Source organism: Mandrillus leucophaeus, unplaced genomic scaffold, assembly GCF_000951045.1.
Source record: "Mandrillus leucophaeus isolate KB7577 unplaced genomic scaffold, Mleu.le_1.0 Scaffold717, whole genome shotgun sequence".
Taxonomy (NCBI): Eukaryota; Metazoa; Chordata; class Mammalia; order Primates; family Cercopithecidae; genus Mandrillus; species Mandrillus leucophaeus.
The window spans coordinates 194,791-218,463 of NW_012107775.1; the positions used below are offsets into that span (position 1 = coordinate 194,791).

Here is a 23,673-nt window from a genome sequence, read left to right on the forward strand (position 1 = left end):
AAGTATATTGAAATATCTAAATTTTGTAGTCTTAATGTTAATTATGACATGCAAAGTACTAGGATCAAAAAACACATCAAATAAGTAGTATATTTCAAATAAATAGGAAACTGGAAAAAATCAAAGGCCAAGTATTGACTGTAAATGAATACACAGCTGCATTAAAACATAATTGGCTTATTTGACAACAATAATTTTTATTCACTATTTTTCCCCCAGCCAGTATCTCTTTGTGATCCCAAAAGCAGAACTGTTAAACTACAATTTATTAATTGGGTAACTACCCAGTTACTAAGACTCTCCATAAAAAGTAAACATGCAAACCATTAGCAGAAAAAAAATGCAGGACATAGTTTAAGACATCAGGGAAGGTATCTGCATTTTACAATGGCTTTCTTAGAAGTGTTGGATTAATAACTTTGATTGTAATATTCTATTTGATCCTTCTAAAAATAAGAGGCTTATTTAATAATTTACCTGGAATTATTCTTTAATGTGTTAATCAGAAACTCGTGTAAGTCTATGCCTGTAGAATCCGTGTATTCTTGGCTGCAATCTGAAACAAATAGCAGGACGGAGTTGTCGGGAATGATGGTGGAAAGGTGGGGTGGAAAAGGTTTCCCCAACCTATCCTGCTTCCCCCCTGCTCAGATAAATTTTAGGTGAAGCTGTTGGTATAAAAATACATGTTTCAAAACTAGCAACCTGGCAATATAACATCAGGATGAAAATTAGATTCAGGGATTGAAAACACCCAAATAAATCCTGACTATGGGAAGATCCAAAAGTCATACAAGGGGAAGTGGGCACAGTCTGGGTATGGGGGAGAGGTGGAGTCAAATATCATGTGTTCATCCTGCATTGTAAATTGCAAGGGCACAAACCCCACATGACAGAACTCCTACCTAAGAGAGAGCTCTCAAGATTTGAGATCCCATGGAACCCTTTTTCTCTTAAAGAAAGCGGAAAAAAAAAAAAAAAAGAATGTTCTCTAATGAGACTACCTATTAATCAGTACAAAATACAGGACACTAAATATTCCCAAGACTTTTACATATCCTAATGCTGTCCAAAGCTTAATTTCTAAAACTGTTTTAGAAACCTGAACTTCTTGACTGTCATATACACCTTGGATTTTAGATATTCCTCAGCAGAAAAAACAATTATAAGTAGATGTATGGTTATAGAACACATAACTGTTAGAGGCGGTTGTCATTCCTCAGTTGACCAGATGTTCTATTATTTCCCAGCTGCCCAGTTTGTTTGTTTGTTTGTTTAAGTCTACGGCAAGACTGTTTACTCATGGTAATCTTCATTTCAACTTAGTTTTGTTTTTATACAATGGTATGGCAAAAATTTGGACCGTTTGGATTGTAGGTTTTCAGTTTGTAAAGGTATGACTTTTTTGGACAGTGATTTGGTATTGAAGTAGAAGTGTGTATTTCTTAAATAAACATTATGTGATAGTAGATGGTGCAGAGACTAAATTCTGTGCCAGATAAAATGTGAATCATGTATTACACTGACGTATACATCTGTACTTTGGGGACCATATCACTTATGAACTGAGAATTGCTAATCCACTCTCTGCCTTTTAAGATAAACATGAGAGTATCAAACTGGGTATCATTACTGTTCACCAATCCAAGTTAATCGATCCAAGAAACCTAAATTTAGGGAAGATTTATATTTATTCCTTGTACAAGCTTGTCACTGAAAACAGAAGATTAAAATGTGAATCCAAAGAAATATGTGATCCTAAAAATAACCTGTCTAGCAACACAAGTAATGACACTATAAACAGAAAGAAAATCAAGTTCACATTTTTTACACACACACAGATACGTACACGTATAGAATTATATGCAGGGTTTGGTGGGAGGTGAATATGCATTTGAAATCTAGAATATGTTCTGTGATTACGTGTGTGCCCAAATTGAGTAAGTTAAGGAAACATTTTCACATTCACCTTTTGATAACATTCTGATCTTGGGTTTTTCAGAGGTTTTATCTTTGTTTTTATCCTTTTCTTTTTCTCTTTCAGAGTCATCTTTCCTAGATTTATCCTCCTCTTGCAGGCTGGAAAAACTGGAAAGCTGTAAATGAATTGATTCCTGTTGGGGAAAAAATATAATAATTTAGGGCCAGGTTTAATAATCTCTGTCTGGCTCCCATTTTGCATAGAGTTTATGAAGTATAGAAAAATGAAAACCAGGTGCAGATTTTTTTTCTTAAATGGTAAAAATCAAACCTGTCAGAAAATTAATTGCCCTTTAAAATGACTTAATCTTCAGGAGTCAATGGGAGGTCATAAGGAACATCTAGTACTAAAACTTTGCCTCAAGAATATTAACCTTAACCAAGCTGAATTCCTGTAGATCACAATACTTATTTTTTTTCTACGGGTTTATTTTTAAACACCTAGAAAAAATTTCTTTATTGGTAAGCTCGCATCACAGCCATTGTATTTAAAAAAAAAAAAAAGAAGGACTCTGTAGTTCTATTCTATAATTCCTTATAAGGGGAAATTGGCACAAAGACAGACATATACTAGGAATCATAATTACAAATAGAACAGACATAAAGAAAGCCTCTATTACCGAATTTGCAATAAAAACTCGATTCTAGACCCAGGTCAACAATGATTTCTACTACAATGAAAAGCAGACTACATAATTGCAGGAATTATAGGCATAAACTTATTATAATTGTTTATAAATACCATTAATAAATCATTATAATGTATAGTTACAATAAGCATTGCCTTTTAGAAAAGGTAGGAAGTAAAATCATATTTTTCATAAATAATATATATTTAATATTATTTTATTTTAACATCAGTTAGTCCTTTCCAAAATATAATATTCTCTTGAAATGATGTTTGATATAAGATTGACCATTTATAGCATTGGGACTGGATCCATTTTTATTCTTATCTATTTTGCACTGAAAATAGATTATTTTGCATTAACTCACATGTATCAGCCATTTGATTGATAGTACGTTCACCGTTTTGAAGAAGAATGAGCCAAATCATGTTTTTCAGTTTTATGAAAAACCTATGCTATGATTAAAACTATGACAAATTAACCAACGTTAAGCCCACTTATTCTTATGTAAGAGATCATTTGATGGCAAAGCTTTCTTCCACTAGTGACATTAAAATTTATGATGTAGGAAAAAAATAATCCCAATGACTAATAATGTCTCTCACTGAAAATTAAACTAATGCTCACATGACATGTGACTAAATTGATGCTTGTACCCTCATAATTTGGGATTCTTAATGGTTCTCAGTAAACCTAGCCAAGCTAACAAACATAAAGAAAAGTTCTCCAAAGCTAAGATTCTTTTTTGGAAGGGGCTCCATTGTGAACTCCCTGTTTCACTATGCTTATAAAGTCACACAATATAAATGATGAAATAAAACATACTTTCATCATAGATATCTTAGCTGAGTTTTCCAACTTCAACGTGTTTTCCCTGGGGATGTAAATATATAAACTTTGTAAAAACTGAGTGTAATTTGATTATAGAGTCATTTATTGCAGTTTGGGACAGAAATGTCTTCATATGCAAAGGTTCAGGCAGGTTCTAGGGATAGGATTTGCTTCTACTTGCTAAAGAAATCACTGGGACATTTCTGGTCCAGAAGACATGGCTGGGGTGGGGAAGATTCAGTTTGACAGTTAATCTTCAAGGGAAACTAAGGGCTCCCAGGCCATGAAGGTGATCTCATCGCTTCTTCAAAACTGACTGAAACATCCAGCCTCTGTATGTATGAATCTAAAATCATAGAGGGTTGGACATATATTATAAATGCATGAGCAGAGGCTAAAGAATATCCACCATAAAAAAATGTACAAATTGATGGCATGTGTTGACAAATGCTATACTCAGGAAAAAAATTATCTTTTCTATGCATATACGTTACGGTGTTGAAAGAACACACAAAAGTGCTATAGAGTTGGTAAAAAACAATCTGTTATTTTTTAATATTTTTATTGATATGCTCAATAATAAAATACAAGTGTTAATAAATACATTGGTACAGGATAAGTTTATATCCAACAACAGTAAAAGAGTGATTCAAGTTGCAGTAATACACTGATAGGTAAATAGTATAACATTAGAAAAGCAAAATTCCTTTAACTTAAGGACAGACTGAACCATCAGATATGGGTCTGAGATCAAGTAATACAGGTAGCAAGAGTTTTTCCCACACTGGAAAATGAAGGCAGTTTTCCAAATACTGTGGATTTACAAACATTGGGGAAGCGATACAATCCATACACTGTATACTTCTGCCAGTGTTCTCTGGGATTCAGTCCGCACATTTTGTAAGTGCCGGTGGTACCTAATGAAGGCATTGCATATAAACTCAAAAGTCTGTTTCTTTATTCTCTAAAAAGGTAGCACGGCCACTTGCTTATATGTGTGTGTCTGGATGTTTTCTATCAGCCCCCTGCTCCCACCACTCCTCAGCCAATCCAAAGAGAAGCTTGCAGGCTCTCATTCTCTCCTACAAAGCTAGTCTTGGTTTCTGAGCTTGGAACCAGCAGGAACAAAGCACCATTTACACCTTATTTCTCTGCACCAATTGTATGGAGACACTAGACTTAGGTCCAGAGTGGGCACTATGATACAGAAGATCCCTTAAAAAATTTCCTCCTGGTACCTTTTCAAATGGGACAAAAAGCAGATTAAGTCTATAAAGGCTGTCCTTCTCTGCCTGGCATTAGGAGTGGGGGACAACTGGGGCATTACTTCTTACAGGGTCTGTCATTCTGCAGAGTTAACATATATTGTGTGCGGTACATTACAAGCCATCAATCAACATTTAATAATATAAGCCATGATATTCACATTATTCTCCCTTTTCAATCTCCATTAAAAATAGAAGCACAAATAAAATGCTGAAGGAAAGCCACACGTTTCTCAGAGCCCAAGTAAAATAAAGCATGTGTACGAAACACAGTAATGGCCACTGAAAGATAGCCTGTCCATGCCTTATGACATGAGTGGCGTGTTGAGAAAATGATGCTAGAAAAAAAAAAACACACATTCTTAGGACAAAATCTATTAGGAATTTATTTTTGGTCCTTTTAAAGAAAGTGCTCTCAATGCTCTCTGTTTCCATGAGGGGAATTCAGAGTATTTCAATTAAAGTAAAAAGAAAAAAGCAAAACCAAACCAAACAAAAATAATGATATCTTAATCAATTTTTCCCTCCCCTGGGCTCAGGTAAACCATTTTACTTTTGTCTTGACTGCTCCCAGCCTCTGATAAAATAAGTACAATTTCAGCAGCAAGACCATTTTTTATAAAAGCTAATATGATGCCTAAAAGGCAAACAAAAATAAGTATGATGTGAAGTTTCCCATTTTGTCACGAAATAATTTTGTTGAAATTTAAATTTTTATAACCTACTAATGTTGCTGGAAGGAGCAAAAATAAGGGTAAAAATATGCAGTGATAGATTAATAATATTAAAGTCACCATCAGCTCAGATTCATTTCTGGACAACTTTTGCAGTATTGAGAAATCTCCACCAAAGGCCATAAAAGTATTTCTCCAAAGTTCAATGCACCTTATTCACTATTTCCTAAGTTTCATATGAACCAACAATTGTATTTCTTATAGGCAAGTGCATTTTGGGGAGCTGAGAGGTAAGACATCTCCAACAAGGAAGGAGAGAGGATACTTGGGATTATATTTGGTTCAGCCTTATCAAAAGAGAGCCTTTGAGGAAATTCAGCACTACTGTGCCTACTTTTTATTTAACTTTTAATCTAAATTCTTTTGAATTCCTTTCCATTTGCAGTTTTCAGAGAGTCTGGAAAAAAACAAATGTAATACTCTGTGACAAACCATTAAACTATTTTAGAATGTTGAATAAGCAAGGGATGAAGCCAAAAAATGAATTATTTTCTTCAATTATATTTTTCTCCCCCAAAACACTGTTTAACACCAAATTAAGAGTCATGCACACAAAGGTGGATCCCGTTCATGCAATTAATGATAATGACAAGGGGATATACCTGATCCTGAAGACTTTCACCTCCTGGTCTGGCAGAAGATTCCTCACAGACAGCAAGACTGCGAGTCAGTTTACCTTTTCCTGCTCCTGACTAGGAGGGGTGAAACAAAAGGGAAGGAAAGGAAAATAAAGGAAACAAACAGGAAACATTCTCATACTGCCAAATCATCTCCACATTTACATGACTTCCCCAAATGAGATTTTAAAAACCAAACTTCAAGTCTGCCAATCAGTACTGTCTACACTGGCTCTAAGCATCATACCTCTATATTGATGGTGATGGAAGTAAAGAGGAATGTGAACAGATAAATTAAAAAAATACTTTTAGTAAATTGTGTGCGTCACATTGGGAACATATGAAGAATGAATTGCTGCCATTTCCTGAAAATATCAGGAGGAAAAAATGACAAAATTAATTTCTACTAAAACTAAGTTTGCAGGAGATTTGACTGAGAAGATAATTAAAAGGATGAAGAGTATGTACTAAACAGCAGTATCTGTTTACTTCAAGGCAGAAATCAAGTAGTGAGAATAAAACATCTACTCTAAATTTTATTTAAAATAAAAACAAAACAAGTGGTCGTTTGTTTTGTAAAGTACTGTCAAATCTCTATGTGCGAAAACAGGATCAAATACATACATTTACAGGTATTTGAACACTACATCCTCTAATTAAAATATACAGTGCCAGAAAGTAAGACATGCATAAACACAATCCCATCAGGAACAGCCAGCACCAGTACAACCAGGATCCCCCACAATATCTGGACACAATCATCTGAACTGCTGGCAAATCTTTTAACTCTGATATAAAATATGCAATTTATACCCATGATATCAGGTCTACTTAGAATATTAAGAAGCCTACCTTGGATTTTCTTCTTTCTTGATTCTGAGCCTCCAGCCGCCTCTGTATGTTGGAAAGAAAATAAAACAAAATAAAATAAAACAAACAAAAACAAACAGTAAACCAACAACCGAGAGAGAGAAAGAAAGAGAGAAAAATGTCACTACTGGCTACAGTAAAGAAGTCAATAATAATAGCAACAGAACATCACAAACATTAGGGAGGACTCCTCCTTCCCTAGCTTTAAAAATCTTTTGACTAACTTTTAGCTCTTTTCTCTTTATAGCAACTATTGGAAAGGGGAAAAGGAAAAGCCAGCTTTGAAGTCTTTTGGCCATCATGCAGTTATCTGCCTTTGTTAACTGTTGGTATATAAAGAGTTAACACTTCCGTAGTTTAGTTAAAAGAAAATCAGTACTTACAAGCTTTTTGTAAGTGCAGTTTGCTTTCCTTCTACCAAATCTCTTTCCCTTGTAAACCATGATGTGTTTCACAACACTTTTTCATTTCCTTTAATCACTCCCAGTCTTTCTTCCTCCTTCTAGTATTCTCTCTTTGGCTGGGAATTCTAGGGTTTAGCTTGTTTGCTAATAAGATTTGAGCCTTAGCATGCCCACGAAAGTCAAAGGAACACCTGCCTTTGATTTTTCTTAGTTTAACATAAATTGAGTCTTCATCTTTCCACAGAATAGCAAATTCATTTTTAAAACTCAGCTAGTCTAAAGCTGCCTTGGGAGAAGCCCTCCATGTACACTTGAGGTGTTCTGGAAATTGGTAAGGGGATGCTGTGTGCAAATTCAGAAAATAAATACTTTCCTATGACTTTTTCCCCACAAAACACATTTTAGAGCATGGTTGGGTTAGGACAAAAAGTGACAAAAATCAAAAAAGTAGGAGACTAGCATTTCCTAATGATACAACTAGTGAAACTCTTTAAAAAATAAATCTTTAAAGTATTCTGAAAATAAAAGAAGGGATCTGCACACAGTTGTATGAGAGTCAGGGGCTCTTCATGCTCACTCACCTGAAGTTCCAGTTTCTCCTCTTCATCCAGACTTTCTGATTTAACAATGCCGTTCTCTGGAGTAGCCGTCTCCTGCTCAGTCCCTCCTTCCTCTGCTATCGCCTGATTCAGGTCTCCTTGCTCAGACATTCTCCCAGGTGCAAATTAAAATAACAAGATTTTATGCCCTAGAAGGTTAAGATATCAGAAAATGAAGTCAGTGTAAGGTATTTACTATCATTCTTTAGATATTTCATTTCTCCTTTCATATTCAAATCCAAATGAGCAATTTTGAGAATTTTATACAAAAGGGGGAAAAAATAAGGTGAAATCAAGTACCCAAGGCATGCACAAGAGGCAGATACAGTTGTCCCATCCACACCCCCTTTCTACACACTTGTGAATACACCTTGCCATCAAAATGGGTCAACAAATCTTAGAGACACCTAACTCCCACACAACTACCAGTCCCCGATTCTCCACTAGAATAGAAGCAACAAAAGAGAATATTTCTCCAACTTTTGAAAAAATGACCCTCGACTTCTGACTCAAGATGTGGTACTGATGTTCTGCAGCATCTCTAAGATGACTGAAAAATTATTTGCAGGTTCCAAACATAGACATGCTTCCCTAGATATAAGGAATACGGTAGTCTGCAAGGGCAAAAAATCTATTGAAAAGGTAACAATTCAGCATAAATGTGGTATCTAATTTTGGCAATAAACCTTTCAGGGTCAACATTTCCAGGTTTCGAACTGACAGCTACGTTATTAAAAACGTAAGCTCTCTCCCAAACTCCTGTCCGTTGCTGGTGCGACAAGATCCTGTGGAAGGGAGTCTTTGGCAGGCAGCTCTAATGAAGCTATCCCAACTAAACTCTACTTCTCCATGCTCACAATAGACTACAGACACTGGAAATGGCTTTTCAGAGTTAAAATCTGTTATTATTTTATTTCTCCCTACCTTTATAAAACCCCTGACACTTCCCCTTCTGATGTGCTGTCAAATGAGGCTCATGAATAATTTAGCATTTACTTCCTCCTCACTTTTTTTAAGCTGTGAGAAAAATAGAAAGAAAAAAAAAAGAAGAGAGGAGGGAGGAGGAGGAGGAAGGAGGAGGAGGAAAGAGAGAAGAAGAAGAAAGAAAAGAGAAAGAAGAAGGAGGAGAGAGAGGCGCTGTAGCTTAGAAAGTTAGTTCTTTAACAAAAAATTCCCAAGCAATGACTGTCTCATTCCCAGTCATTACAATGGTAATTATTATTGGACAAATAAGAGTTTTAATATGTTTCTTTGAGAGTGTTCAATTACCATTTACTAATTCAGTAACTTTATTTCCAACTAAAAATAGGAAGCGTGAGAAAAATCTAAACCACAGAAATTTCGCTAAAATCTACCATGACAAAACAGATGGTATCTAATGATATCTTTAAAATACACAGGCTTATTCGGCAAAGGATTGTGGGAATGTAAAAGGAAGTTTTCCAACAGGATGGTAGCTTGAGTCTGTAAAGTGACTAGTAAGCAATGCATTCAGGTTTTGGGAGGTTTTAGGATATTTCATCCAGTGCATTCTGACGGATTTCTTATATTTCAGTGACACTCAGTATGTGTGGTTAATGAAATAAAAAGTTCCATTTTCCACTGGCAAACAGCTTGTTTCTCAGTGCATTGGGTAGGGGACTTCTGTTGTCCTAACTCATTTTTCAGAGCATTTAAGTAAAAAACAGACCGTGACCAGATTTAAAATGGAGTGAACAAATTGAGCTCTAATTCTCCAAACTACAAGCCAAATGAGTCTCTGATACAGATCCTGTCATGGTCACATTCAGTGAACTGCTGGATACAAGCAGGCACATTTATATAATAATAAATCTAAAATACAGATGAGATGACAGCCAGACAACAAGACCTTTACCTTTCGTGCAGAATTCCTGCTGTAGGTCTTGGCGACTTACTAGCGGCTTCTGTCGTTCTACGCCAGGAAAATCCACACAAGTGATCAGAGACAACTGGAGTCCCATGTCCCCATTAACAGTTCGGAATGCCCATCTCCATGCGATTCCCTTACACAGTGTGACACATCGTCAACCTGAAAAAAGATGAAAAGTAAATAATAAAATTGCAATAATCATGGTAGGGTGAAGGATGAAATAAATAAGACGGTGTTTCTAACACTAATGACCAGCTTCCAGCAAATCACGTTCACAGCTTGATCCAGCTCCACCTGTCTCAAACTGCCTGCTTCTTCTCTAATGAAGGCTACAGCCGGCTGTTCAAGTCAGAACGGCACCCACGCAAGGAGCTAAAATTAACAATTGCATTATGCACCGAAGATTACTCACTTCAATTTTAACCTTTTTTAGTGAAATCTCGCACTTTGTATTAAAAAAAAAATAATAAAAAAAAAAACAAGCTTGTGTGTTTGCCCCAATGAGAATTAGGATCACCTATGAGCAAAAGTTTTGCCTCCTTTTTCTAACCAAAGCCTTTATCTTAATTACAGATTATATTATATATTTTAATGCTGTAGTTTCTCTCTTTACGAAAGTTACCTGAATAAAGTGCACTGAAAGGTTTTGATTAAATGAAACATTCTCTATGAAAGTTAAAAAAAAAAAAAAAGAAAGAAAGAAGAAAACTTTTATAATGGCATGGCTGAGAAAGCTCTTTTCTCTCCACTTATAGTTTGGGAAGAAGAATGCCTAATATTCTTGTTGCAGGGTGAACACAATCTATCCACAGCCCTCCCTCCCCATCGGGATTGCCACTGCCAGCTGGGCATTCTGTTTGACAGCGAAGAAACACTGACAGAGGGATTCAACAGATTTGCAAACTTCAAGCCTGTTGAAAACAATCCATGCTATAATGTGCACTTTCTCTTTCTCACAACTCCTACAGGAGCAGCGGCAAAGACAGCTTGAATGCAAACACAGAGACGGGCTCCTAATAATATTTGCCCAAATCAAGCTGCATCTCTTCCTTTTCCCTATAACTCTACTCTGGTGCACGACGGCTAAATCCAACAGCATGCACACCTCTTCGAACATATGCCTGTCTATGAAAACACTAAATGCATCCCAGTTATTTAGTTTGAAGGTTAGAAACCCTCTCTCCCTCCTCCTTGCTACCCTCTTCTCCCAAGTTTAAATGAGCACAGCTGGTTCCTTACAGGATTTTACTGTGGCTATATTAATAACATATTGGGTTACAAAGCCATTTGTTGTGCAAAGGGAAAACAACTGTTGAAAATTCAATCATTTGTACAGTCAATAGTTTCTGGATTTATTCATGTTTTATGAAGATGGATGATCAGACTTTAAACTATGTTTCTTTCATTTTTGGAAATTATATGGCTTTTGAGAGCTAGACATGCATTTACGACAAAACTGGATTGCTAATCAATAGTAATTTTAATTTTTCAATTTTGATCAGTTTCACCATAGCTACTATAACTAATAATATTAAATAGAAATCATCATGTTTTAAAAATTAGAATCTATTTAACTAAGAAGCCTGTTATCTAATATGTCTTAGCATAAGCATCAGTGATGGTTATGAAATGCATTCTGGATTCTGTTTTACTTTTCCCAAGTTGAATGAAGTTCCCAACGATCACGGCAACTCTTTTGATTTCTCTTTAAGACCCTCATATTTGTACAGTTCACTCAGCAGGTGAACAGCAATGTAATTTCCAAAACTAAGTCTTAGATGCATTATTCCAGCCTCAGTAGGAGGATGCAAGATATAATTCTTTCCAGGAAGAGAGAAAGAACAAACTGATATTCACATAACTAACTCAAAGCGGGGACAGCCTGGATATATGTGTGTGCGTAATTACCAGGACACGTTTTGAAATAGCACCAAGCTCTAAAGTCAGTGAGGTATTATTCTTGCATGCCTGAATCATAAAGTCATCATCTACCAAGATAAAAGAGAATATGGGCATATGGGAATGAGCAGAGAGGAACATATGGATCACAAATATTTTTGTAACTGATTAAAATTGTTCTCTTTGCTGAGAAAGCAGTGCCAGGAAATCAACCCTACTTCAGCTTTCTGTTCACCAAACTAACCGGACTCTTCCACTGCCATTTAATCTTGATCTGTTTCAATTTCTTTCATTTCTGCAAATAATCCAAAGTATTTTTAACAAATATCTTTTCTTCAACATTTAGCTAATAAATACTCTGGCCAAATTTCAACTGCCACAGTTTGAAGGATGGAAGGAGAAAGACGAGACTATATACAAATGCACAAAATAAAAGTTACTGTAGCTTTTTTTTTAGTGGAAATACTATTTTAAACATAATTTTGTGGGTAGCATTTAGTAAATGCTGTCAATAGTTTGCAAATTAAGCTACAGAAAATTAATCAACAATGCTGTAAACTATTTACCATGAAGATAGTAAGTAAAATAATTGCTATCTCGCTTTATATTCATACTGTTTCTTATTTCTTTAGTTTACTTTAGAGTTGAACACTGTAATGATTTGGATTGTGGATTTGAGCAAGAAAGGAAGACAGAAGAAAGGCAAAATGAAAGCACCAAATATGCTGTCTTTTATCATTACTGTCAAAATAGATATGTGCTCTGTGTGTGTGTGTGTGTGTGTGTGTGTTGTGTGTATTAATCACTGTGCTGCCAATTGGGAAAGAAAGGTCAGATTTGATTCAAATTTCAGCAATAATTTAACCAATGAAAGGGAAATTAAAGTTAAATTTTTATCAATAAATTGGGAGTGTCACTGTATTAGTCACTTTCTTCACAATACTTATGCTAAAAAATTAACAAGAGAAAGACTAATATTAACCCAAATTAGCATGGGTACTTTATGATGGAACAACACAGTCAAGATTTACTTATTGAAATTGAAATGTTTTGCCAATATGCACTGCTTCTTCTTCTTCTTCTTTTTTTTTTTTTTTTTTTTTGAGACGGAGCCTTACTCTGTCGCCCAGGCTAGAGTGCAGTGGCCAGATCTCAGCTCACTGCAAGCTCCGCCTCCCGGGTTCACCTCATTCTCCTGCCTCAGCTTCCTGAGTAGCTGGGACTACAGGCGCCCGCCACCACACCCGGCTAGGTTTTTGTATTTTTTAGTAGAGACGGGGTTTCACCGGGTTAGCCAGGATGATCTCGATCTCCTGACCTTGCGATCCGCCCGTCTCGGCCTCCCAAAGTGCTGGGACTACAGGCTTGAGCCACCGCGCCCGGCCTGCTGCTTCTTTTTAAGCTGGGCATGGTTCTGTAAATGAAAGCCACTTGTATATTGGGGTGGTTATTGATTTATCAAATTGTCACATAAGACATATAAATATTGCAATACTATATAAGCCAAGCATATAACCCATTCTCAAAACAACTATTCTGTTAAAGTTTAAGAAAGATTTTGAACCTTTAAAATTAAGTTTAAAGCAAGAAAAAAAGTAATTGGGATGTAATCATTTCAAAAATAAGAACAACAATGCCATGAATAGAACATACATACTAATATCTTTAGCAAGTCTGAAATTTTCCCAAGGTGACCAAAAATATCAATGAGAAATTTTCACACTAATTACCCTCCCAAAATGTAATCGTTCAGCAGTGTATAAGAAACACTCAACCAGGAGCTTTACCCTTTAATTAAACTCTTTATGGTCAACCTCATGTGCAGGCATTCTGTAAGGTTCTTGAGCCATCATGAAAATGCCAAAATTGCCAGAAAACTATTTTATTGGAAGAACAGAGGGGGACATTTAAGAAAAAATGGTTAAGATTTTGGGGAATATAAATGTTTTAAGGAATATCCTTGCTTAAGCTTTAACCTAAGAGCCTGACACTTTATAAACATGTAGAAGGTTATATATAGGATCTCACATTTCCTTTTTTAACTGTGGTAACCTGGATCAAACATAACCAAGATCAACATTTAGCAGAATGCCAAAAGTGGAAGGAACTGATGCCAAAGCTCTGCACAGGAGTAGCACCATAATAATCATGAACGCCATAATGATCATGAACGCCATTAAAACTAAGGAAGGTCTGTTGTCAATAAAAACATCTGAAGAAAGGCCCTGTGCCAGTGTTTTATTTCTTTATTTGTATAACAAGTCTATACTAATCTTCTACTCTGAGCAAGAATGTTCTACACTGTGACATGTTATTCAGGTGAACTAACACAATCTCACATTTAAAAATATTTTTTTCTTCCTGAATATAAATTAAAAAATAAGCAAATTAACATACACACATACAGATCAAAGGCAGAAAATCATACTATAAGATGGGAAATTGGAATTCTGCTTTACAAAATTTCCTCTGACATATTGATGAATTGATGACACATATGTTACAGACTAGTTCTTTGGATGTAACATTCCATGGTCAGTACTTGACTCACACCGGTACCTACTAAATGCTATCATCATCATCATCATCATAGCAGTACCTGGTGACATACATTGCTATTTATGCATCCAATGTGGACACAGCAAGAATAAAAAGGTTAGATAGAGAAAATAGAATGTTCAGAGAACACCTGCACCTCCACCAGAATCAATGCATGTACAGCCAATGTGCTTTCGCCAACAAAGGGTAACAGACATCATACTTCACTGAAAAAGACAACTCTATAATTTTTTTTCCCAAAGCTTACCCTGGATATGGTCGTGCTACAATACAAACATCAGGACGTCAATAATCTGAATGAGAGGTGGATGGAATGCAATAGCTGATGGGCAGCCTTGTCACAAGACTGGCCCAGTTTGTGCATATTTTTGCTACAGATAAGAAGGGATTTTTGACCAAAATCAATGTCACAGAGAATGAAGCCAACGGCTCTGCTTCCGTGTTAGAAAATAAGCCAAGAATCTGACAGCATCAAGGTTAGTTTTAGTTTGAGTATGTGACCATTGAGACCAGTCCAAAGATTTTTAAATGGCCTAAACTTCCATAACCCATACAGGCAAATCGCCACCTTACATTTCCAACATCATTCTATTAAGAGTCTGGCATAATTTATCCATATGCAAGGTGGTGTCATCAACCTCCAGCATGATGCAAACTTAAAAAAAAAAAAGTGCAAATACCCAGAAAACCACAGAGCTGCAAAGAAGCTTGAAATTAGTCTAACTGACATTAAATTCAATGACTCAGACAAGATCTAGAACCAGACTTATCTACAAGCAGAGTTGGTTCAGGAAACATAGTCATTTTGACTGGATGTCAGAGCTCTTTTCGATAACCTGTATTCCTCTAGTGATGGTTCTATTAGAAATAAAGGGTAAGTTTACCTAATCTATGCAATTAATTCCCAGTACGTCGCAAGAGAGACCCACACATTGTTTTTCACTGGACCACTATCTTTTCTCCTTGTGAACAAGCCTACAAATACTGCACAGAAATGACCTGAGCATATCATCTGATGACGGTATGTGTGTCTCTTTCTTGGATTTATCCCCCAAATCACATGGACACATTAGGGTTTCTAAATCTTATGCTCAGTTTCTCTTTTTGAAAATCCTTAACGCCCATTTTTCATAGCTATCAGAATGCCCAATTTCCTCCTTCCACACCTACAATTCATAGTGCCCAACTTTCCAAAAGCCGCACAGAAAATTACACGCCTGCATTATTCCCAGATAAAGTGTACCCAGGTTTTGTAGGTAGGAATGATAATTTTTTAATGTGGAACAACTAATTATAATCCATACTGGTGCTGAAACATGGGTAACATTTCAAAAAGACTGTCTCCTTAATCTTTAAGCAACAAGCCAGGATCTCAGACTTGAGCAATAGCCTCATCATTCCTAGTGTAACTGAAACAAATTTCCCAGGTACGTAAATAATTCTGTTGGGATCTTGTGGATAATGATACCATATAACTTTGCTAAGACAAAAATGTTCTTAAGTAGTCAGATCTTCCAGGAATTTCAGTGAGTTACACACTTACCCTAGATATTTCTCTCGGTATCACTGTTCTGTGATCTCCTATATCAAGCAGTACTATTTCAGGGATGAGAAGTGGAAATGATCCTCTGAAATGATGATACTCTTGTTTGGGCATTATTAATCTAACTGGTACTGGAAATTCTGCATTCTACATTCAGTTCAATTCAATTTAATAAAATATTTAAAAGTTTCTTCTTTATCTGGATGTCAAGAAAACAATTCATTATTTATTTTCAGTTATTTCTATTGGAGACACTCTCTAATGAAACAATAATTTTTCATAAAGTGCATATCTTCAATTCTGGCTTAAAGGATTCAAAAATATAAAATTCAACACAAAGAAAAAAGGCATTTTTAATAAGTGGGGAGAAATATTAATTTTAATAGTAATCATTATATCTGACATGAACTCTTTTCTTCTTCATTCCTACAAGATGTGAAAGAAGCATCTGTCATTTCAAAAACAATGAAATAACAAATGTGATGCAGTTAGAGGTGCCAAAATGGGAGCTAAGTGTTTGAGTTATTAAAACCTTTCTCAAAGAAAGTAAAAAGGAAGAGACATTTAGGTAAAATGAATAAAAGCAAATAAAAATTGCTAAGTTGTTATTTTGTCTGATTTTTGAAATGTCTATAAAAGTCATGTTTACTCCTATATGTACATTAGGGAAAATAAGATGTTTCCATTGCTATGACATCTTTGTTTTATGTCAATACTTTGTATTTGGTACCATAAATGACTATTTCATGCCTTAATATTACCTTTTCAGATTTATTATTACCAAAATCATCACTCCCAAACTTTTTAAAAAGGAATCAACATAGAAGTTTAAATTGCCCATCTATGATCTCAGCTCCCTCCCTAACAGCAAAATGAATGAAAGGATTTTCTAAGGGCACAAAAGAATGAAAGGGGGCAGGTCCCCAAAATTAAAAGCCAAAATGTGAGCATAAAGGATCTATGATCCCAGAAGCTATGGTCACAGGAGGTGTACTCCACTTCCAAAAGGGAGGGAGAGAGGGCAGAGAGAGATTAGCAGAAACGGATGTATGCTGCCATCCTAAGTATAGCTTGTGGAATTTCAGAAGACACAGGAACAAAGGGAGTTTCCAGTTATGTAGGGCAGCTCTGAGCTATAGTTTTGTGTTAACCTCTTAATAGCATTCTCTTTCTACAAGATTCAACCATCACACCAGTGAAACAACTACATTTTATTGAGTACTACACGGGTATTTTTTGACTGAGTTTTCTACATACATTATTACATCTATTAATAATTCTACACAGATAATTACGTTTATTATTACAACTGCCTTTTACTGAGTACTACAGGAGTAATTTTTGACTGAGTTTGCTGCACGGATTATTACATCTTATCCTCACATCATATACATTTATTCATTGCTAGCCTACAGCAGGGAAGACAGCAAGCTCTCTGCCTGTCCTATCTCTTTAGTGTTAAGTTGGCTGGCTGATGGCTTGTTCAATCACTGGATTCCCCAGGTCTTAGAAAAAGCAGATGAATCATTCCTTAACAAAGCTCAAAATTTGAACCAAGTAGTAAAAAGATTATCTTCCCACTATTATGTAAACTCCACAATCATGGGGGTTTTGCCTATTTTGTGTACCTCTATATTAACCCCAATACTAAGAATAGTGCCTGGCACATAGTAGGATTTGTTGACTCAGTGAATGAAAAGAGGCTTAAAGCCCTACCTGGATTCTAATCAGTAATGGCTGTGTGACCTTGCTGTGCATCCTCCACCTGACGGCCAAGATATCTAATCATGCAAAGACCTATGAAAACTAATGTGGCAATAACGTTTTTTCTTAAACTAAACCAACAGTCACTAGAAGGTACCTGAAAGTAAAACCAGGACATGTTTCTGGATGTTTGGATCTCATGAAGGTTTTGGTCTGGCTAAGCTCTGTGATAGTGGGCCAATCCATAGCTCTCTATCCTAGAGAGCTAGGCATATTTACTGATCTCCTACTGTGCACAATATTTTGTGGCCTTCTGGATAGGATACCGGGGAAAGGAAAGAGATGGCGCTTGCTGGGAAGCAGCTATGAAATTAATTATAGAAGTCAGCAGACAAAGGGATTTGAGAGCAAAGCAACCCAGAGGACTGAAGCATATAATAAACACATATTCCACTGCTGACATTAAACTTAGGGGTTTCTCAATGTCTTCTTGAAAGCTAATTTTGAAAATCTATCTTAAGGAAACTAAAGAATGTAAGTAAGGAAAAATAGAGACAAACGAAAAGATACTCTTATTAAAGATAAAAGGAGAGTGTTGAAACTTTGAACTGATGATGCACATGCGGATGAGTTTCTTCAGGCTCTTGGTGCTTTCTGCATTCTTCTGAGAAAATGATGGCATCATTAATTGCATGATTGATCATGATTAAACTGGCCAAACATCTAGGCCTCACTTAGATTGCCAGGTGACAAAAACACTAGATGAAAGCAATGTCTTTTCTTTCTTTCACACTTGACTTCTTTCAGTGTTGCATGAGGTTTCCTCCGAGTGGTTACTCTAACAGGTTCCTCATCGAAGTGTCATTTCTCCCCTTAAGAAGTAGTGCCACACAGGTGCAATGGTGTTCCTATTACAAAGTGGAAGATAATCTATTCTCATCACATGTGCCTGCTCTGCCTCTTCTTAAATGCTGAGGTCTTTTGTTTTTTCTCCCTGTTTGTTTCTTCCTTTCTCTACACTTCCTAATATAGTGTTACATAACATTACATACTAACACCACTGAAAACAGTCATGAAAACAAAAAAGTGCTGTGTTGAGATCAACGTATTTGTTAGAAAAAATGTAAGTGTTCAAGAAATAATTCTGACTCTCCCCAGACTTTCTGAAAATAGGTGAACTTGAAATATAAAATAATTCATTTGACATTGGCATTTATTTTGGTAGCAACATTGTGTTGGAATTTTTCCTCACCACGGTTAAATATCTTTTGATGTGTTTAAATGGAAAATGCAAGAGATTAACAACCAAACTACCTGAGAATGGGTGTGAATGTAGTGCAGAGAAAGGGTCCACATTCAGGACCTCAAGTGCTGAAGAAAGTGTTGCAGAAGCGTTTCATCTGATGTCTCTTTCCCTAGGAGACAAGGAAAGCAGCCAGGAGAGTGAAAGGAGCTATGTGCCTTCGGAGAGAGGACTTACAGAGACTCTGGTACAACAAATGTACGGTATATGAAAATAAATATGCAAAAGAGTGTCTCAAAGCCTTTATTTCTAAGCCGTCAAGGGTGTGACTTGTGTTTGGGGCCATGCTTTAAACACTAGCATTTGGAATAAATGTTCCAGATGAAGAATGCCGTCCATAGACTCTAAGTTCCTTGGACAGAGACAGCCCTCAGGCCAGCATGTCTTCCAACTGTTGTTTAGTGCAGAGCAGGAGCACTATTGATACCAGCTCGCTGAAAGGATAAATGAATACATTCCTGGGAGGAAAACATTTTCAGGAACCTTACAACACATTGATGTAGCAGAATCTGCGGTTCTTTTTTTTTTCAGTGTGTCCACGGCTTAGCCAGAAGGTATGTTCCCACTTAAACCATCTGAATTGGTGTGTGTTTGTTTGTGTCAGGCACAGGCAGCACTCAGGCTCTGGGGCCATCTGTGGCAATGCTGATTGGACTCCAGATGCCCTGTTTGACAATAACCGAAAGAGACCATGTGGTTGGTCATTTGTAAGAGAAGGGCTGCAGTTCGAGGTTGGCCTGCCTATCATCATTGAATGTGAGAATACGATCACATGAACATGCTCTACCTGAAAAGGCTGGCATGGCCCGATGATGTCAACCTCCCCGTAACCCCTGCCTGCTGTAAGCCTGACTTTATCTGATGTTCCTTTTTTTTTTTTTTTTCTTTTTAAACAAAACATTCTTCTTTGAAGGAGAAGTGAAAGAGTCAGTTACATTCAAGACTAAAACCATTTTCAGGTGAACACCTTCTGCATGATGGACTCTCCTACTTGGGCATTCCCTGCACAAACCTGACAATAAGACCCTTCAATCCTAGCAAGCCAGAGTCAAAGAAATTGGGTGTTTGCTTTTTGTAATCTTCATATTTCAAAATATTTAATACTTTTCAATGATCTTATAAAAAATAAACGCTGGTATAATCTCTGTGAATTATTAGAACCTGCTATCATTACCTGTTACTAAAGAAAGAGGAAAAAGCAGATTCTTAAACCATACCAAATGAAGGAACTGGCAGAAACTATTGATATTTGGGAGGGACACAGTCAATCTGAACTCATGAAGAAAAAGGGTTAAATTGTGCTCAGAAACTCCCTGGGGTCTCCTGATGAGGAAGTTGAAGATTTGGGGATTTTATTCATGGATTCTACAATGCCTAAGCTAAGTGCCTGGAAGGGGTAATTAGTTTTGTACATGGTTGTTATGGGCACACAAAATAGTCTTAAAGTGTACTTTACAGACACTTCAGCAGAAGAAAACTGTTGGTGCACATAGTGCAAATTGACATTTCAGAAAGGAAGACGTGAAGTTAACCCACCCTCTTGGGTGTCTCTAATGTTTAACCTTGCACTTGAAAAAAAAGTGGGATGTGGCATTCCTATGACAAATGGAACAATCTGATTCCTGAAAGGGAGGCTGAAAATCTGGCATTACACAAAAGAATGGAAACATAACAAAGTGTGGTTTTGAATGTTTACAAGAGTGTACATCCAAACTACGGATGTGGAATTGCCAGGGTAAAATTTTCCAGCAAAGAATCAAAATTATGATTTGATATATCACAGAAATGAACTGTCTGTCTATCTCATGTAATATGAAATACTCAGCTTCTGAGCTGTGGGCTTATTTGTGAAACCTTCAAGATTTTAAACATAGGTAAGAAAGGAGAAGCCAGTAGTTGCATTTGTAACATATAGCAAGGTACTGTCAGAAGTGGAATCTTGTTTTGTTGAACGGTCTCCTTAATAAAGTCTAAGGCCTACAATTTGGGAAAAATCTTATGCACTGGGAGAAATTATTGCCTTTCTTTACTCATAATGATAATTAGGAAGGAAGGAAGGAAGGAAGGAAGGAAGGAAGGAAGGAAGGAAGGCCGGTCGGCCCAACTGTCAAAAGCTCTCCTGCAAATATATGAAAGTGGAATATGAAATATTTGGAGGAATGTATTAATATGATGAACATTGCAGCGAAATTTAATTTTCACAAATAAATATAAAACTGTGAAAACAAAATGGGTCATTTATTCTTTATTGCAAGCACCTAGCAGAGAGGACTGTTCATAATTGTAGATAAGTATTATATTAAGAATAGCATTTCCCTGTATTTGATAAAGTCTGATAAATAGAAAAATGTGTTTTACACCTCAAAAATTACATATTTTCAGTGGACAAAGAGATATAAAGAAAGTAAAGAACACAATGAGATCCTGTTGCATCTCAAAACATATCTGCCTGATGACAAGAGAAGTAACTTGAATCTCCAAGTACCAAAGAAGTCTAAGCATATTTACATAAATGACTACTTTTAGTCAGTCTCACAGGCATTATTAGTATCCTAATTTTAAATGTTTATGTGTGTGCATATATAATTTGTGTAATTTGATTCTTGTCAATTTGCAAATGTAAAAATGGCAGATCCCAGGTATCTAAAATCCTGTGTGGTTCAAAACCATCCTTATATCCTGGTAGACTCTGTTTTCAGTTCTGGGAGCACTAGCTCTCTGCTGGCAACTCTGTGGCCTGACCACTCACATGGGGCTTGGGCATACCCACAGATGCCAATTCCAGATCAGGCCATGATTACTCTACCCTTCAGAGACTCCAGCAGGAGCAAGGAGAAGATAGCATGCCAGCCAGTGGAACACATTGACTATTTGCTCTAATGGCAATCCACTAGGCTCCCCAAGATGCCACACTTAAGGTGATGCTGCACAACTGAAAAGAAATGCTGCCCATCTAAGTACTAAAAATGCTCTGTTTTTTTAGGTTTCCGTTTTTTTTTTAAATTTACTAAAAAATATATACTTCCAAAAATTTACACTTTTATATTTAGGACTACTGTTTTCCCAAAATGGAGAAGAACAAAGTCAGAGATGATACTTTACAATAAATAGTAGCAAGAAATTTCTGAGGGAGGGACATTGTCTCAGGACAAATTTCCTGAGAGGGAAATTTGTGTTCTCACTTACTTTATGAGTTTCTTTTTCTTTTTCTTCTTCTTCTTCTTCTTCTTCTTCTTCTTCTTCTTCTTCTTCTTCTTCTTCTTCTTCTTCTTCAAGAAAAAAAGTACTGCCGGTGATCTTCAAGACTTTCTGATTTCCAAAGTGCAGTATTTTGGAGTGATACTGCATCAATACCATTGCAAAATTTCATTATAAATTAACTTGTCATGCATTACGATCCAATTTAAGACTAGATTACATTTCCTTTTAATTAACTAGAAGGACTCTTATATATCTTTTTCTCTTCTTTTAATCTAGCATCTCTCTCAAATATAGTAAGAAGTGATCAGAGCTACAAATAGAGTCCAACTTCCAAGGGTCAGTACAAAAAGATTGCTGCTTCTTTGAGAAGAATCTGTAAGTGACTTATCCCTCTCTCACCTAAGTTATTTTAAAATGAGGAATATTGTACTAAAACATCTAGTAGAATGCTTGAAATTCAATAATAACTTGATGAATTACTTATTTAAAGAATTAAAACATAAATTTAGCTAGTCATGAGATTATAACACCTAATCACAATGCAAAATGACTGTGGTTTCATTCTTAAATTAGTTCCCCATTATCATTATCACTGCCACAAATCACATTGCTAAATAAAACTAGTTTTACTATGACACAGCTTGAGATTTTGAATAAAAATTAAGTTAAATGTTAATATAAATGGTAACAATTTAAAACAATTTTAATATACTTATTGGAGACTTACTGTGTGCCTGACAGTATTTTGATTAAAGAATATAGGATAATAGGACTAGCCCTTAAAGAGTCACATTTTAGAGTGGAGGAGGCTGAGTCATAGATACATTAAGCATATCAAATATTTCACTCTAGGGGTGAGGCAGAGCCTAAATTCTGACAGATTGGTTCTGGGACTTCAATTTTATCCACAGGCTTTCGAAATGAGTGAGGATAATAGTTAACTACATGCCCGGCAATAAATACTAAAGGCATGCCATAGTGATGCCAGTGGTAATTCAGGCGGATAGAACCACAGAGGTTAGTTGAGGCTGCGTGTTTATTCTAACCTTTCCAAATCTCAAAAAAAACCTGTTTACTTTTATATTCGGAAAAGTAAACATAAAGACTGAGAAGAGACAGAAAATAATGAATTAATTTGGATGCCTGTTTGCAGTGTTAATCACACTGTAAAGCATGTTTGTGGTTGAAATATAATTACCCATTTAATCAAAAAATAGAAGAGTAAAGACAAGGGAAAAATTATTAATAAAGCTAAAATTAAGAAGAAGTACATTTAATAAAATGTGCAATAAAAGGAATTTAGTCTATAAAAAGGCATGTTTGAAATTAATGTCAAAGACAAACTAAAATAAAAACCCTACACCTACACACAACCAAATAATTTAATAAAAATTTTAAAACTAGTTGAATAACACCAAAGAATGTCAAGATTTATTAAATAAACATTTAAATTATCATAAAATATGCTTTGTACTTGGAATAAATATCAAAGTCAAAACAACTCGAAATCCTTATAAACAAAGTGAAGAATAATTTTGCAACATGACTTGGGCTAAAATTTCTTAAGAATTCAGGGATATTTTTGTGTGGAGCCACTGACTGGAATATTTTGTTCTAAGTCTGCTTCCTTCTACAAGAAACCAG

At 35.9% G+C, this 23,673-nt stretch overlaps 1 protein-coding gene across 8 annotated transcripts in view; it reads right to left on the reverse strand.

The window, feature by feature from the left end:
- ARPP21 (cAMP-regulated phosphoprotein, 21kDa) overlaps positions 1-23,673 on the reverse strand; it is a 155,322-nt gene that overhangs the window by 104,788 nt on the left and 26,861 nt on the right. Inside the window, exons 2-8 of one of the 8 annotated variants that reach the window (XM_011965166.1) lie at positions 9,806-9,979; positions 8,854-8,946; positions 7,912-8,078; positions 6,909-6,950; positions 6,042-6,131; positions 1,970-2,114; positions 478-556 (exon numbers count right to left, since the gene is read on the reverse strand). In XM_011965166.1, coding sequence (XP_011820556.1) covers positions 478-556; positions 1,970-2,114; positions 6,042-6,131; positions 6,909-6,950; positions 7,912-8,040 — 485 coding nt within the window. In that variant the 5' untranslated portion in view covers positions 8,041-8,078; positions 8,854-8,946; positions 9,806-9,979. The other 7 variants (XM_011965168.1, XM_011965172.1, XM_011965170.1 and 4 more) reach the window with 7 other exon arrangements.